Consider the following 16,674-nt stretch of genomic DNA (forward strand, 5'->3'; position numbering starts at 1 on the left):
ATGTCCATTGAAGTAGCGAGTGCTTGGATTTCTCTCAAACACATTACTAGAAAACAAAGTGTTGGGATTTCCCTAGTGGTGCATTGGTTAAGGATCCGCCTGCCAATGCAGGGGACACAGGTTCGAGCCCTGGTCCGGAAAGATCCCACATGCCACGGAGCAACTAAGCCCGTGCGCCACAACTACTGAGCCCACGCACCTAGAGCCTGTGCTCCGCAACAAGAGAAGCCCCCGCTCACTGCAGGAAGAGAAAGCCCACACACAGCAACGAAGACCCAACTCAGCCAAAAATAAATAAATAAATAAACAAATAAATAAATAAAAGACTTGACCTTTTAAAAAAAACTCTAACATCAAATTTTCAAAACAAACAAAAAAAAACGTGTTCTCCACCTGAGTAATCTCTATTGCACTACTAAAACAAGTATCTGTGTGTCTATCCAAATATTGAATTTATAACAGAACCATGTTGTGTTATAAACCTCAGCATAGCCATTACCGCTGACATTATTTTAAAATGCTGGGAATACATAAAATAGAAATGGTTAAAAACAGTCAAGTCAAAATAAACACAAAAATAAATTTACCACCAGATGGCACTGTTTCTCCTGCTTAAAGGATTTTAGTAAAATTTTAAAGCCAAAAGAAACCGGAGAGTTGAAGGATCTAATCCCCTCGTTTTATAGAAGAGCAGATTTGCCAAGTTTTAGGTAATGTACCTTTTCTGGTAAACAAGTTAAAATTTTATTATAACCATTGCTGCCTCTATAATCACGTTATATTGGCAAGCATTTTTATTCTGTGTACTGTGTGCCAGGCCTCCAAGCAAGGCTCTGTGTATACAGGGATGCATAAAGCACTTTCCAGACACTAATTTGACTCACAAATAATGAGAGGGAGAGATTCATAAATTAAATATATGTGTGTGTGAATTATACATAAAATAGAGAAATGTAAGTGCTACCGGAGAAGAATTCAATGTATCAGGGTAACGCAGATGATCGAGCCAGGACAAACCTCACATGGACATTTGAACTGGTATTTGATAGAGACCTTCCAGACCTAGAAGAGAGGAAGGGCATCCCACCCTGATGGACAAGGTATGGAAGGCCACGGAAATAAAAACGGCCTGGCGTGTCAACACCTGCCCACCCTGTGACCAACCTGGAGATCAGGGTGAGAGAATAGAGGTGGGATGGGGAAAGTTCACTGGGACAGGACTGACGTTTCCCACACTTCAGGCGAAGGACTTTGTATCTTCTCCTACGTGAGTTGTAAGATCTGATTTGGGTTTTAAATAGATGACTGGTCCGTACGATATAAGGAAATTTCCTACATGCCCGGCCTCGAGCTGGCGTTTGCATTAGTTCACTCACTGCTACCGTAAAATTTCTCCTAATGGAGCTGAACTAGGACAGCTGATGGAGGCTTCTGGCCTCCCATGTAACCGAGGCCAAGATTTTCTCCCCCTGCTCTCCCATCCCTGACGCCTCCACCATGAACTTGCGCAGGGTGGCTCTACAGAGAGTGGCAGGAGGAGCCCTGAGCAACGCTGCTGACACGGAATCCTACACGCGCTAGGAGGTAAACGGCGCCAGGATGGCACCATCTCCAGCAGCTGCGTGGTGCCTTCCGCGAGCACACATTGCTGCCATGACGGCTTTGGGCCTGGGGCTGGAATTACATCCTAAGTCTTAAGTCTTGTGGATGCAGATAAGTGCTGAGAGGAATTTTGTGTTTGCTCGGCTTTTAAACCTCTTTAACAGTGGCACATATTAGAATCTAGTTAAGGCCCGGAAGGAATTGCACAAATAATCTAGTGGAAGAGAGCCTCTGACTACACCTTCTGCCAGATCCTGCCCTTTGCTCAGCCATCGATTGGAGCAGCTAAAGAAAGTAGGGAAGGACATTTTGGGATTTTAATTTCTATGAACTTTTAATGCATGAAGGCAATAGGCTTTGATATTGGGCTTTAATTCTTTTTAAATTTAACTCCCGGGCTTCCCTGGTGGCGCAGTGGTTGAGAATCTGCCTGCCAATGCAGGGGACACGGGTTCGAGCCCTGGTCTGGGAAGATCCCACATGCCGCGGAGCGGCTGGGCCCGTGAGCCACAACTACTGAGCCTGCACGTCTGGAGCCTGTGTTCCGCAACAAGAGAGGCCACGACAGTGAGAGGCCCGCACACCGCAATGAACAGTGGCCCCCGCTCGCTGCAACTAGAGAAAGCCCTCGCACAGAAATGAAGACCCAACACAGCCAAATAAATAAATTAATTAATTAATTAATTAATTAATTTTAAAAAATTTAACTCCATAATTTTAGACATTAGTTTCCTTAGGACTTTATCGTTTAACATTTCCCTGGGAATGTGATAACGGGAGAATTTTGATAGTCTTATTTGAAGCATCTCTACATTGCATCTCAGAGTGTCTTCATGAATTCTCTGATTGCACTGTGGGACTTCTGACAGGGTCTGCTGGACAACAGGCCGGGGTATAACTGGGGATGAGAACGAGAGTAGAGAGTGATTTTTTAGGTTTGGGGTTGAACTCTGATCCTTTACAGAAACTTTTGGGGAGAATGTTTTATTGGTGCCAGTGATCTCAGGAAGCTCCACTAAGGCGCAATGACGAGAATCACCTCTAACTGCAGGAATTTTTATATAACAATAAAAAGTAGTATTATCGTGTAAAATCATTAATATTATTAATATGATTATTATGTAATCTCAATGCTCTTTTCCAGTGCCTGGCATATAGTAGGTGCTCAAATGAACATTTATGGAATTTATGAATGAACAGTAGGTACTACCTCATAAGGATAGGGATCTGACGCCTCCATAACTGCTGACCTCCCCCCAGAGATGGACAGCCCCTCCTCCCATGGCTGATCACAGACTGAATGGTTAAGCCCAGTGGGTTAAGACAGAGGTTTTCCATGGGAACAGTACCATCCCCTAGGGAGTGTTTTGCATAAGTGTGGTGTTCTGGGCTCGTCACAATAGTTTGAGGCTATAGCTGGCACTCAGCATTTAGAAGCCACACTGCGGAATCCCATCAAAATTCAGGACACATCTGCAAAGTGAAGATTTATTCTAGGTCCTACATACCTATGAATGTCCCACCAGACATGTGTGTAATAAAACTGTTTAAAGTTCTTTATCCCAGGTCCTAAGCCCATTCTGTATATAAACACAAAAATATTTTGCACAGTTTTAGTATGTATCAAATTTCCAAGAAGGCAATTATTGCATAAGTTGAGGGAAGTCTGTAGTTTGTTCTGTTTAGAACCATTTGACTTGAGTCTTCCACCATTCTGGAACTTCATGTTGTGGATGGGCGCTGCTACTGGCATTTAAGTTGCAAACAGAGCTTCCCCACATCGCTTTAAACGTATGCCTGTGCATTGTCGCAAGTCCGCATATTAGAAGAATCTGATTACTTTATCTAGTGACCTAGTGTAGCTGTATCAGAGCATTTACATATTGAAATACACACTATTCTCTAGGTTTTCCTTTTATTTCTCCTTTTCACTGTATTTAGCATAATTATAAATTGAAATTATGTATATGGCTAGGCTATGGCATAGATGACCTTTCACTTCAGATGGTCAAAGAATCATTAGAAAATACTGGCTATTCCAAGGGGCACTGATTGCATTGAGAAGAAGCTGGGCAGTGTTAGGAAGGAGCCGCCTCCTTTCCGCCAGTTCCCACGTTTGCTGGCAGAGCAGCGTCGGTTACGGTCCTGGTCCGGAGCCCCCAATGCTGTTTCACTCACTGTGCTCCACGGAGGAGTGACTAAACTGCTGGGAATACACCAGGCAGCTCACGCCCCTCCTTACCCCCTTCTCTTTGGTGGCCAGTCTCCCACCCCATGGGAAGCATGCTTTTGTGCTGTTCCTCTGAAATCCAGCTCAGCCGTCCCATCCAGTAAGCCGTTCTGAACCCCAGAGTAACATCACTCATACCCTCTTTTGCTCTACTTTTCTGTGTCGTTCACGTTTATTGGCTTTGTCATGTTGTCAGTCTCATCCACTTACAGCTCCGTGAGGAAACTTACCTCACAATGCCTGGCATATAATCATGTCACGTGACTCTTCATGGACTGGATGTGATGTCAATTTCAACAGCAGTTGCTCAGTGAAATACACAATTCCCTATTTACTGCGTTTATCTTTTTGTTGTTGTTTTTTGTTTTTGTTTTTCGGTTTTTTTTTTTTTGGACACACTGCGCGGCTTGTGGGATCTTAGTTCCCTGACCAAGGATTGCACCCAGGCTCTCAGCAGTGAGAGCACTGAGTCCTAACCACTGGACCACCAGGGAGTTTCCCTACTGCAGTTATCTTAACAGCTTTCCAAGTCAACCCTTTCAAAAACAATAATGATACAATTACAAATGAATAATGGACTTGGCATGTTTTCACCTGTATATCTACCTACAGAATTAAATTAACTTTTCTAAAAAGTGATTTGATTATAATCTCTAAGAAACAGTCTCAAATGAGTCAACTGTCCCATTTATCACAGAGAATCTCTTTAATAAAGGTACCTCCCAGCCTCACATTCCAAGAACTGCTCGGTGATCTGCCAGTTTAGTATAAGCTGGAGAACTTGCCAACTGAGGGAAACTGCTTTCCCAAAAAGGAAAACAAAAGTAGATCTGAACACACTTTCTTTTTAAAAAAAAGGACATTTTATATTGAAGCTAGAGGATAACTCCTTGTTTTCAATATTGCTATGTCTATCCTAAATAGCTTGAGGACATTTAGAAAATTAATGGTTCTTTTATTTATTTTTTTAATGTTTTTTGGCCACCTGATGTGGCTTGTGGGATTTTAGTTAGTTCCCCCATCAGGGATCAAACCCGGGCCCTCAGCAGTGACAGCGTAGAGTCTGAACCACTGGACTGCCAGGGAACTCCCAATAGCTCTTTTGATTCTATTATCAAATCACACATAGAAATGGATCTTGAAAATAAATCCAATCAGCCCTCCTCCTGGCAGGACCCTATTCTAAACTTCCCATATGAATTTATATTTATAATAATGTATATCTAACTTAGGTATTCATCATATTTTTTAAAAAGGAGATTCTATAGCCCTCATACCCATCTGGAATTACCCAAAGGGGGGAAAAAGGAAAGAAATTTATTGACAAATTACATGTCAGGCACAGTGCTGAATACTGGTTATGCTGAAAACAGCCTTGCGAGACAGGTGCGGTCATGTGACTTTTTGTTTGTTTGTCCAGTAGATGAAGTGATGAGGAATCAGGGAGACAGAGAAGCTTGTCAGGTGGCAAAGCTGGGTCTGAGTCCATATGATCTGCCTCAAAAGCCTGTTGCTCTCCTGTAAAACCAGGGGAGTGCTCAAATAGTCTTGAACCTCAGCTCACTGCTGCTCTGGCCCCTTTGGTCTCATTTCAGACAAGAAGAATGCAACCCGAACTGACATTTCTTGTTATCTGTAGTCTTCCATGAACTCCCTCTGATCTGGCTTCTGTGCCAATACTTTATTTAAATGGTTGTCATCCTATCTAATGAGTTTCTTCTTTATCTTCACCTTTCTTGGCTTCTCATTTACAATTTAATAGCACTGACCGTCCATCCTTGGTAAAGACTTTTCTCCCTTGCCTTCCGTGATAACTGCATTATTCCTGGTCTGTCCACTTCTCCCATGACGCGTCTGTTTCTCCTCCTGCCTGCCTCACGCTGTACCTTTCCTGGAGTTGAGCGGGAGCCAGGCTTTCTAGCGCCACGCAGCCTCTCGCAAAGAGAGCATCTCTCTCCTGACATAAGAAATGCTCTTTTGCTGCCTCCTGTCTGTGCTGCTGTCTTCTTGCTGGAGCTCCTCCCATTCTCTGCCCCCGGGAAATTTCACTTGTCTGCTCTGCTGTCACCCAGACTGAACCAATACTTACAAACCCATGGCCTCCTCCTAAGAGTACTAACATTCTCAGGCCCCGACCAGGGATGGAACCCGTGCCCCCTGCAGTGGAAGGGTGGAATCCTCACCACTGGACCGCCCGCCAGGGAAGTCCCAGTACTGACATTCTTTTGGTCTTCCCAGCTTGGCTCTTTTCACAGTGAAAATGTAAGACAGTCTATATGTAATGAAGTGCTCAAATGTGTATTTTGTCTATGACTTTTCCTTCTCTTTCTTTTAAAACCAATTTCTGTAAAATTTAAGATAACTTTTGAACTTAAAAGTTTCTCTCACACCAAGGTTGTCATCTGCACCGTCTCTGTACCCTTCTTACCTAACGGTAACTTCTTTCTGGGGTCTTAACTCCAGAGTCTCCCCTGGCCACCCACCCAGAATGCTGATTTCAGAGTCATCTTTCTTACATACTGCTCTCAACTTACCACTCATCGGAAAACCTGCAATCACTCCTTATTTCCAACTGCCTAAAATCTAAATGCCATTAGCTTGACTTTCAAGATCCTTTGCAATCTGGATATTTCTCCACTTAGGCAGTCTTATTTCTTGTTCCTCTTTAACAATATTCTGCTCTGATAAAGCCAGCCTCTTCACTCTTTCAACTTCAATGGCTTTTTTGTACGTTTGCCTTGCTTAGAATGCCCTCTCTCCCAACTTGAATAAGTGTCTGCTCATTCTATGAAGTCTTTCTTGTTCACAGCAGATCATCATGAATTATCCTCCCTTTTAAACTTGCACGTGGCTTCAAGCTTATGTCCAATGCACTTGAATACTGACTCTCCTGAACTACCTAGTGCTGATTTGCGTGTGTCATCCCTTAATTCTGCAATCAAGTTTAAGCTCCTTGTGAGCGGAAATACTGCTTTCCTTGATGTTTTCCCCCAAGAGTGTAGTAGTCTACGTTGATTGATGTCACTTAGCACTTTTAATCTGAATGCATATAGCCTGACAGATACAATGATTTAATATTAAAGAGTCATTTAAAAATTGAAAATTTTCTTGATTTACTTCTAATGGGACTTCAGAACTAAGATATTTTTCACATCTAAAAGTAATATAAGTAAATATACAAACTTTGAAAATAAAGTAAGGAGTGATGATTTGCATACAGACACTGTCATTTATTTTAGACTTTGCCAAAGACCCTTTGAGTATCTCTTTCCACACAACCCATCTTCCTATAGATCATCTCTTGACAAGGCTTGGAGGAACAGTAAATCTTAAAGCTAATGTTAGAAGCTGCACAAAAATTTTGAGTCATTTGTATTAAAGATTATTTTGATGTGAAGAAAGAGCATCTGCAATATGATACGTTATATCATTGAAGAAAAGGTCATTTTAAAAATTAGCAGCACTCACAACTTCCAGGACTTCCTGTGTGGTATAAACTGGAATACACCACGAAGAGGTCTGTATTAGAAGACTCTGTTAAGAAACATAATAGCCTTACCTTGACGTAATCATAAATGCATCTTTGCAAACTGGTTGCTGCCTCCAGAGCGAATGTGTTGAAGGTGAGTCTAATTAGCTTGTTTACAGGGGCAGTCATGAACCATATGCAGTTTAAATTCTTGTCGTATCTGCCATTCGAATCAGAATCAGGAGAGGCAAAGGTATGATCTGAACCTGTCAGATGACCACCACATCCTTGCTGAGGCCCTGTGTTAAAAAAAAAAAAAAGACACATCACGATGCAGAGCAAAGAGAATGGAACTGAAATTTTATGTGGAGGGTTTTTAAAAATCATATCGTTTCTTTTTTCTGTCACACTTTTTTTTTTTTAATAAACATTGCTTAATCTACCTCATCAGGAAGGTGGATTTTTTAAAATTTATTTATTTTTGGCTGTGTTGGGTCTTTGTTTCTGTGCGAGGGCTTTCTGCAGTTGTGGCAAGCGGGGGCCACTCTTCATCGCGGTGCACAGGCCTCTCACTATCGCGGCCTCTCTTGTTGCGGAGCACAGGCTCCAGACTCGCAGGCTCAGTAATTGTGGCTCACGGGCTTAGTTGCTCCGCGGCATGTGGGATCTTCCCAGACCAGGGCTCGAACCCGTGTCCCCTGCACTGGCAGGCGGACTCTCAACCACTGCGCCACCAGGGAAGCCCAACACACTTTGAAGAACATTATGAGACTGCTCACTGGGCTCCACTGAGCTTATGCAACCATGGCTGCCCCTCACCTTAGTTTCTTCGCTATTATTTCCTCTTCAACCAGCAATCCATCAGTCTCTACCAGCTCACATCTAGTTGCCTAGAAAAGTGGGTAAACAGATGGGGTTCTATGTGCATTTTTAGAACTCTTGATGTGATTTATTGGAGCTTTTTCTATCCTTGAAAAATCCAATTTTATACAAAATAAAGTATTTTGCATAACAAAACTGATGGAAACTGTGAACCCGTTTCACCTTTATGTTCTGCTTTTATGAACACTATCAGACTGAAAACTGAATTTAAGAAGACTTTACCCAACATCTCAAGAAAACTGGCTCTCAACAAATCTTTTATTTAAATAATCTGGTAGAAAGAGGCTGAGAGGCATATAACACTACAATCCACTTTATATTGAACTGTACTCTATATGTGAATTTTTTCTTTTCCAAACATAAGGGGAAGCTGAAGAAGAGGAACTTTATTGAAGAAAAATATCTACTTTGAAATGAAAACTCTGAAATTCAGAATAAAACTACAAGACAGAGATAAAGAATACTCTTAATACTCAACTACGAAAAAAAATATGGCACAAACTCCTCAGAGCACGGGATTTAGTTTCTTCCACTCCACAGCCTAAGGTGATGCCTTGGAAAGGAAGAAAAACTTTACTGACAATTTCGGAAGAAACACATGAGGATGAATTAAGCTCAGAACAGCCCTGGTAGGAATAGAGATGAAATAGGTATTCAAAAGAGTTTTCATAAAGCTTGCATTCTACACAAATGTGAATCATTACAAGTTCCGCAGTCAAATTCACTGACAGTCTCATTCCATTTATTTGATCTGTTAAAAGTGAAAGGGTTGCTTTCAACATTAGGGGGCGCTAAGATTCAGGACTTCGCTCTTGGCAGGAAAGGCAAACAATGGCTGCCGACCTCGGATGCAAAGGATATCAAATGCGCAGAGCGTTTTCCAGGATAGGTGCCTTATTTAGGAGGTCAGGCTACCCTGTCATAGCTTCTAAGTCAAGTAAAACTACAGAGTATTTGCACAGTCCGATGTTTCCTGGAGTTGAAATGCTTCCAAAGGCCCAGTCCCTGATATATCCATAGATGGCATCTAGAATAAAATTATTATGAAACCAAAGCAATGCTAATCACTCTGCTCCTATGAAACAGGCCTGCAAAATGAAGAAGGAAGTGGGGTTTGCACAGTTTTCACTCCAGTGTAGACTGATTGTTACCTAAGGCAACCACTTAAGCTTATTGACATGCCTAGCAGGGAAGAACAATTACTCAGGGTATTAATGAATTGAGAAAATTGTTTATTAAATATTGCTAAGGAAATATATTTAGTATTTTTTAAATTAATTTTTATTGGAGTATAGTTGATTTACAATGTTGTGTTAGTTTCTGCTGTACAGCAAAGTGAATCAGTTATACATATTCACATATCCACTCTTTTTTAGATTCTGTTCCAATATAGGTCATTAGCAAGTATTGAGTAGAGTTCTCTGTGCTATACAGTAGGTTCTTACTAGTTATCTATTTTTATATTTAGTACTGAGATGGGAGAAGATGAATGGTAGTCCAAGAGCAGTGGTAAGTCATAAATCAACAATAATGATACAATTTAGAAAATGATGGGTGCCACAAAAGAGGCAGTAAAAGTCTTGTGAGTTTTGCAAGAAGGGGAGATTATTACTTCAGGCTAAGAGGATCTAGAATGTTCAAGGCAGAGGTGACAGTTGATCTGCATCTTAAAGGATAAATAGGACAAGACCATGTAGACTTGCCTGGTATTGGCAAGTGCAAGTTGAAAGACCTCGTAACCAAAGGTTAAGTGGACAAGAATTTACATGTATAGAATTTGACCTTTAGACTTTATTCTCCAGATAATAGGGATCCACTAGAAAGGTTTTTGATCAGAGGAGTGGTAGGGTCAGAATGAATGCACTTTCTCGTCAAGTCTGACCTAGAGATGCATCTGGTGGTCACGTTTACACATAAGGGAGGGACTGGAGGAGATGAAGCCAGGCCCAAGGACACCGCTGTGGTCCAGGCTGGCGGAGGCAAGGGGCAGTGCAGAGCTGGAGGTCTGCATGTAGGAAAACCAGACCGCTGGGCTTTATTCTACTAACGCATCAGCTGCAAAAACTAAATGCTATTTTTAAAAATTCAAGCTATATATTTTATCACCACTTGCTTATTAATTGTTGCTAATAAGTTAATAAGTGCAGAATGACAACTGTACTGGGCACCGAGAGTGCCATTATACACACTTATTAGACAAGACTACTGCTGCAGCTATTATTGCTACTATTGCTACTAATGCCCTAAGACACAGATACCCTCCCTTCCGGAAACCCAGAGCAAGGATCCGCAGATCGCTGGTGTGCACTGGCATAGACTGAGTGGGAGACTGCATGATTCCTAACTTTTCAGAATCTCTCTTTGCAGGGCCCTAGAATGGACAGAGTACAGTAAGTCCCCTACATACGAACCTTCAAGTTGCGAACTTTCAAAGATGCGAACATGCATTCCATCAACATCAGGTGTGAGTGAAATTGCAGCTTGCCCTCCATCTCCTATTGCTGCGATACTTCAGCTCTACCATCTCCCACCTCCCCTCCCTCCTCCAGTCAGTAATTCTTCTTGCCTGTTCACTCAATGCCAGCCCCTGGACGCCAGCTGTTGTACTGTACTACTGTACTTTTCAAGGGACTGTACTGTAAGATTAAAGATGTTTCATTTTTTGTGTTTGTTTTTTATGTATTATTTGTGTGAAAAGTATTATAAACCTATTACAGCACAGTACTATATAGCTGATTGTGTTAGTTGGGTACCTAGGCTAACTTTGTTGGACTTACAAACAAATTGGACTTACGAATGCATTCTCGGAACAGAGCTCATTCCTATGTAGGGGACTTAACTGTATATTTTCTGTCACTTGATGTTAGGTTTCACCATATGACTTGCTTGAGACAATGGAATATTAATGGTCATGGAGTAGGAAGAGGCCTTAAATGTGCTTATGTTTTTTTTTTAAATTAATTTATTTATTTACTTATTTATTTTTGGCTGTGTTGGGTCTTCGTTTCTGTGCGAGGGCTTTCTCTAGTTGTGGCAAGTGGGGGCCACTCTTCATCGCGGTGCGCGGGCCTCTCACTGTCGCGGCCTCTCTTGTTGTGGAGCACAGGCTCCAGTCGTGCAGGCTCAGTAGTTGTGGCTCACGGGCCCAGCTGCCCCGCGGCATGTGGGATCTTCCCAGACCAGGGCTTGAACCCATGTCCCCTGCATTGGCAGGCAGATTCTCAACCAGTGCGCCACCAGGGAAGCCCTGTGCTTATGTTTTTTGGCTTGGAGTTTTGTCCTCCTGTGATCCACCAAGAGCTCACACCCTGGGTACCTGCGTGGAGAGCAGACCTGACCCCAGGCTGTACTGTAGGCCAAGCACAGTCAACCTGCATCCTGGAACAGGCAGGCAAACTGGCCTGCTGACCCATAAGTGATAAAAATAATATTCCAGGTATAAGCCACTGCATTTTGGATCGTTTGTTATACAGCATTATTGTGGCAATAGCGGACAAATACAAAAATAGCTTTTTTGAATTATCAAACTATAATAGAGCACATTGATGAATTCATAAAATATACATACAGAGTAAAAAAAAAAAAATGGAGAACTAAAATTATCAGATAATCCTGGCTAAAATAGTCAAATAACTAAAGTAAATATAGCATTATATGAGTGAATTATACAACTCATATTCTATAAGAATAATATTAAATGAATAAATATAATATGAATAAATAGTCAAATAATTGAAGTAAACACAACATTGCATGAGTGAACATCTTTTGGGCTTCGTGTGGTACAGGAACTGGTTATAATTGCTCCTATTCTCCCACTTTAATATTTAAACATAGGGTAACTGCTCTGTGCTTCTGCCCCTCCTAAGGCAAAATGGAAATGTATACATATGTCTGGGGGGCTATAAAGATGAATTATTAGCAAAAGAAGGGTTCTTTACCAAAAAGTGCTATTGCCACATTACTATTTCTATATTTCAACAACAGCAGGATACAAGGGAAGGAAAAGGGAGAACTCTACGACTATGAAATCGTTTCTTATATGTGTTGACTATGTTGCTATTTTAAAATTCCTTTTCTGGAGCCAGCCTGTGACCTTCACGTTGACGTGCTTCTTAGCATCACAAATCCATCATCTCCCTGTTACTACACATTTTTCTACCATCCAGCCAACTCCCGTCCATCAGCACCTTCCTCATCAGTCAAGTTGTATCAGAAGCACTCTGTAAGCCAGTCCCTGTGCCAGAGAACCGATGTCACACTAACCCTCTAACCAAAGAAGAAACACTTCCTCCAAAAGAGCTGTGTCTACAGAGAAAGCAAATGCTTGGCTGAAGAAATATTGCAAATATAAACCCACAGGAAGCAGTGAGATCTGGGTCAGCGTCTCCTTAATTAAAAATCAGTAACTGAATCCTAAATCATCTCCCTCCAATTATGAATCTTCAGAGTGAGGCTCAAGCCAGAATAAATCTGATAGTAAGAAATAGCTCTATCATGTGAGAGAAAACATCTTGAAGGCTTCAGTGGGGTCAGATACATTTCTAAACAATTATCTTGAGAACGGACATTTCTGCAGCTGACATTACAGGGGGCTGACGTTTTATGGAGGTCTTCGAATAGGATCTCTATCCATCTCTGGACAACCACTGCTTGGGCAGATGGTGGTTGGCCAGCTGTACTTTCAGATAACAATCGGCCTGACTCCAGGCATTTTCCTGTTCCCCAGTGAGCCAGCTAGGGCTTCAGGCTGTAGCTGAACGTAGTTGAAGGAAGCAGCACTGAAGCTCAGGAAACAGAACACAAATGCATTTAAGGCTGGTGCCTTAGGGAAACGGGAGTTCCATAATCCTTTCTTTGAGTAAATCTTGTTGTGATTTTCAAAGCTGCAGTAGACAACTGCCCTAAAGCAGTGAATTCATTTAAAAAGTTCTACTAAGCTTCAGATGAACATGTCTTGTCTTTTTTGCTAAAAGTGCATTGGAGTTATTATTCTCTACTCCCTAACCTTGAACATGCACCAGCTTTTAAGTATCGTATTTATATCTGCAAGAAAAAAAAATTCTTAACGGTTTTTGTAACCTGAGTTATGTTTTTCTGTTTGTTTTGAGTAATTTCACTCAATTTGCCTCACTTTAGACATCCTAATTTGAGACCCAGCCTAAGTTAACTTAGAATGTATACTTAGTCTGGTAATATTTGGGAAGCATAAAACTGAAATACTAAAAGAAAGGTAATTTCAGCAGTTAATCAGTAGCTATAGTCACAAGTAAAAGAGCAATGCAATGTATAAAGAACTTAGGATCAGGAAAATTATATAATTAACTTTTCATTTATTTTGCATTATTTTGGTATTACTGAAAACACCCTGTGTATGCATTAATAGTCTTAGGGCGTTTCATGAAAATCATTCTCACCAACTTTGAAATTTGAAATTTTAAAAATGACTTACTAAGCAATATATAATGATATAATCATGTCAACTGATGCAAGAAAAGGATTTGACAAAATCCAACACACATCATGACATAAACTCTCAGCAAACTAGGAATAAAAGGGAATTTTCTCAACTTGATAAAGAGCATCTACAAAAACCATACAGCTCACATGATACTTAATGGTGAAAAACTAAATGCTTTCCTCCTAAGGTTAGGAACAAGGCAAGGATATTTTTCTCACCACTCTTATTCAACAAAGTATTGGAAACTCTTGCCATTGTAATAGACAAGAAAAAAACACAGACTGGAGAGGAAGGAATAAAATTGCCACTATCTGCAGATGCAGAAAATCCCAAGGAATCTACATAAAAATTCCTAGATTAACAAATGAGTTCAGCAAGAACTCAGGATAGAAGAAAAAGGCACAAAAATCAATCACATTTCTATAAACTAACAAGGCACATGTGGAAACCAAAGTTAAAAATACAGTTGCTCTAAAGAAAATAAAATACTTAGGTATACACTTACTGAAATGTATACAGAACTTGTGGGCTGAAAATTACAAAGCAATGAAAGAAATTAAAGACCTAAATAGATGGTGAGACGTATGTATTCACGGACTGGAAGACTCATTCTAGTGAAGATGTCAGTTATTTCCCAGATGATGCACAGCTTTAATTGTAGTTCCTACCAAAGCCCCAGCAAGATTTTTCTGTTGACATCAAAAAGCTTATTTTAAAACTGTGGTACGTCAAGACAATAGAATATTATTCAGGGCTAGAAAATGAACTATCAAGCCATGAAGAGACATGGAAGCAACTCAGTGCACATTACTAAGTGAAAGAAGCCAATATGAAAAGGCTACATACTGTACAATTCCAACTAGATGACATCCTGGAAAAGGCAAAACTAATGAGACAGTAAAAGAATCAGTGGTCGCCAGGGGTTGGGGGGAGGGAGGGAGGGAGGCATGAACAGCCAGAGCACAGAGGATTTTTAGGGCAGTGAAAATACTCTGTACGATACCATAATGATGGATACATGTCATTACACATTTGTCCAAATCCATTGAATGTACAACACCAGGAGTGAACCGTGACACAAACTATGGCTGTTGGGTGGTTATGATGCTTCACTACACATCATCAGTTGTAACAAATGTCTCACTCTGGTGGGGATGTTGGTCAATGGTGGAGGCTGTGCACGTGAGGGGCGAGGGCATAAGGGGAATCTCTGTACCTTCCCCTCGATTTTGCTATAAATCTAAAACTGCTGTAAAAAATAAAGTCTTAATAAAAACAAACCAACCAACCAAAACAAAACAAACAACTTATTTTAAAATTTACATAGAAAGTCACAGGCTCTTGAATAGTTAAAACAATCTTGACAAAGAAGAATAAACTGGAAAGGATCAATCTACCTATTACTATACAGCTATAGTAATCCAGATAGTATGATATTCGTGGAGTGTTAGACAAACAGATCAATGGAAAAGAATAAAGAACCCAGAAATATGTCCACACAAATATGTCCAAGTGATTATTTACAAAGATGCAAAAGCAATTCAATGGAGGGAGGATAGTCTTTCAACAAATGGTGATAGAGAAATTGGACATCCAGGAGCAAAAATTAGGTCCAACCTAAACCTCAGACCTTGAACAAAAATTAGTTCAAAATGGATCATAAACATAAATGAAAAAATGTAAAACTTTTAGAAGAAATCGAAGTAGAAAATCTTTGAGACCTCAGGATAGGTAGAGTTCTTAGCTTTGTTATCAAAACACTATACATAAAAGGAGAAACTGATATGCTGGACTTCATCAAAATTAAAAACTTCTGTTCTAAGAAAGGCCCTGTTAAGAGGACAAAAAGGCAAGCTATGGACTGGGAGAAAATATTTGCCGACCATGTACCTGGAAAAGGACTACTATTGAGAATATATGAAGAACTCTCAAAACCCAATAGTGGAAAAACAAGTAATCCAATTTAAAAAATGGGAAAAATTATGAACATATATTTCACCAAAGAGGATATACATATGACCAAAAAAACACATGAAAATTGTTCGTCATTAGGGAAATGTAAATTAAAACCATAATGAGCTATTACTACATTTCTATCAGAATGGCTAAAATACACACACACACACACACACACACACACATGAGTGATAGCTCATTGTAGCATACCACACTCCACAATGGAATGACCAGGGTGAGGGTGTCCCAAGTATGGATAGCACAGAAAGTACTCCACAAGGACTTTCTAACCAAGATGATAGAACACAGATGACAATGAAATAGCATCTTAAAGTGCTAAATGGAAATAATTGCCAAACTAGAATTCTGTATTCAGAGAAAAAATCCCACAAAATTTAAGACAGAATAAAGCCATTTTCAGAAAAACAAAAACCAAAAGACATTTTTACTAGAAGATTTGCAATAAATAAATTTAAAAAAAAAACCACTAAAGGGAGTTCTTCAAAAAGAAATAAACTGACCTCAGATGGAAGCATAGAAATTCAGGAAGAAAGAACAAAAGCAATGGTAAATATACATAATTACTAACTGAAACAATAAAAACATTTTATATGCTTAAAACATATGTAGAATTTAAATAATTGATATTAACAGCACAGAAGACAGGAAGTGGATTAATGGAGTTAAAATGTTGCATTTATTATGATAGGGTAAAAGGACTAGTTTTAAATTAGATTCTAATGAGTCAAGGGTGAATGTTATAATCCCTAAGGTAGTAACTAAGAGTAACTGAATATATAAGTAATGATTTTTATTTATTTATTTTTGTTTTCTTTATTCAAGACCCATTTATTCTCTAGTTCTGCCCACATGGAGACACCCTCCTTGAAAAGGCGTTAAATCCTTCCGTTCACTTTAACACCTTGTGCTGAAAACACGTGTTCCACGGTTTCAGCTACGAGATCCACATTTTTAAAGCACTGATTCTTAATCCTCATCTAGATTTCTCCCCTTGGATGGGGGGAGATGACCAAACACCACGAAGAGCAGCTCAGGACTGGGGGCTCTGCTCGC

At 40.2% G+C, this 16,674-nt stretch overlaps 1 protein-coding gene across 1 annotated transcript in view; it reads right to left on the bottom strand.

The window, feature by feature from the left end:
• CUBN (cubilin) overlaps positions 1-16,674 on the bottom strand; it is a 284,343-nt gene that overhangs the window by 14,103 nt on the left and 253,566 nt on the right. The window contains exon 62 of the mRNA XM_082452723.1: positions 7,392-7,600. Within this exon, the coding sequence (XP_082308849.1) occupies positions 7,392-7,600 (209 nt within the window). The remainder of the gene's footprint in view (positions 1-7,391; positions 7,601-16,674) is intronic.

Source organism: Balaenoptera physalus (assembly GCF_965194825.1).
Source record: "Balaenoptera physalus genome assembly, chromosome: 2".
Lineage (NCBI taxonomy): Eukaryota > Metazoa > Chordata > Mammalia > Artiodactyla > Balaenopteridae > Balaenoptera > Balaenoptera physalus.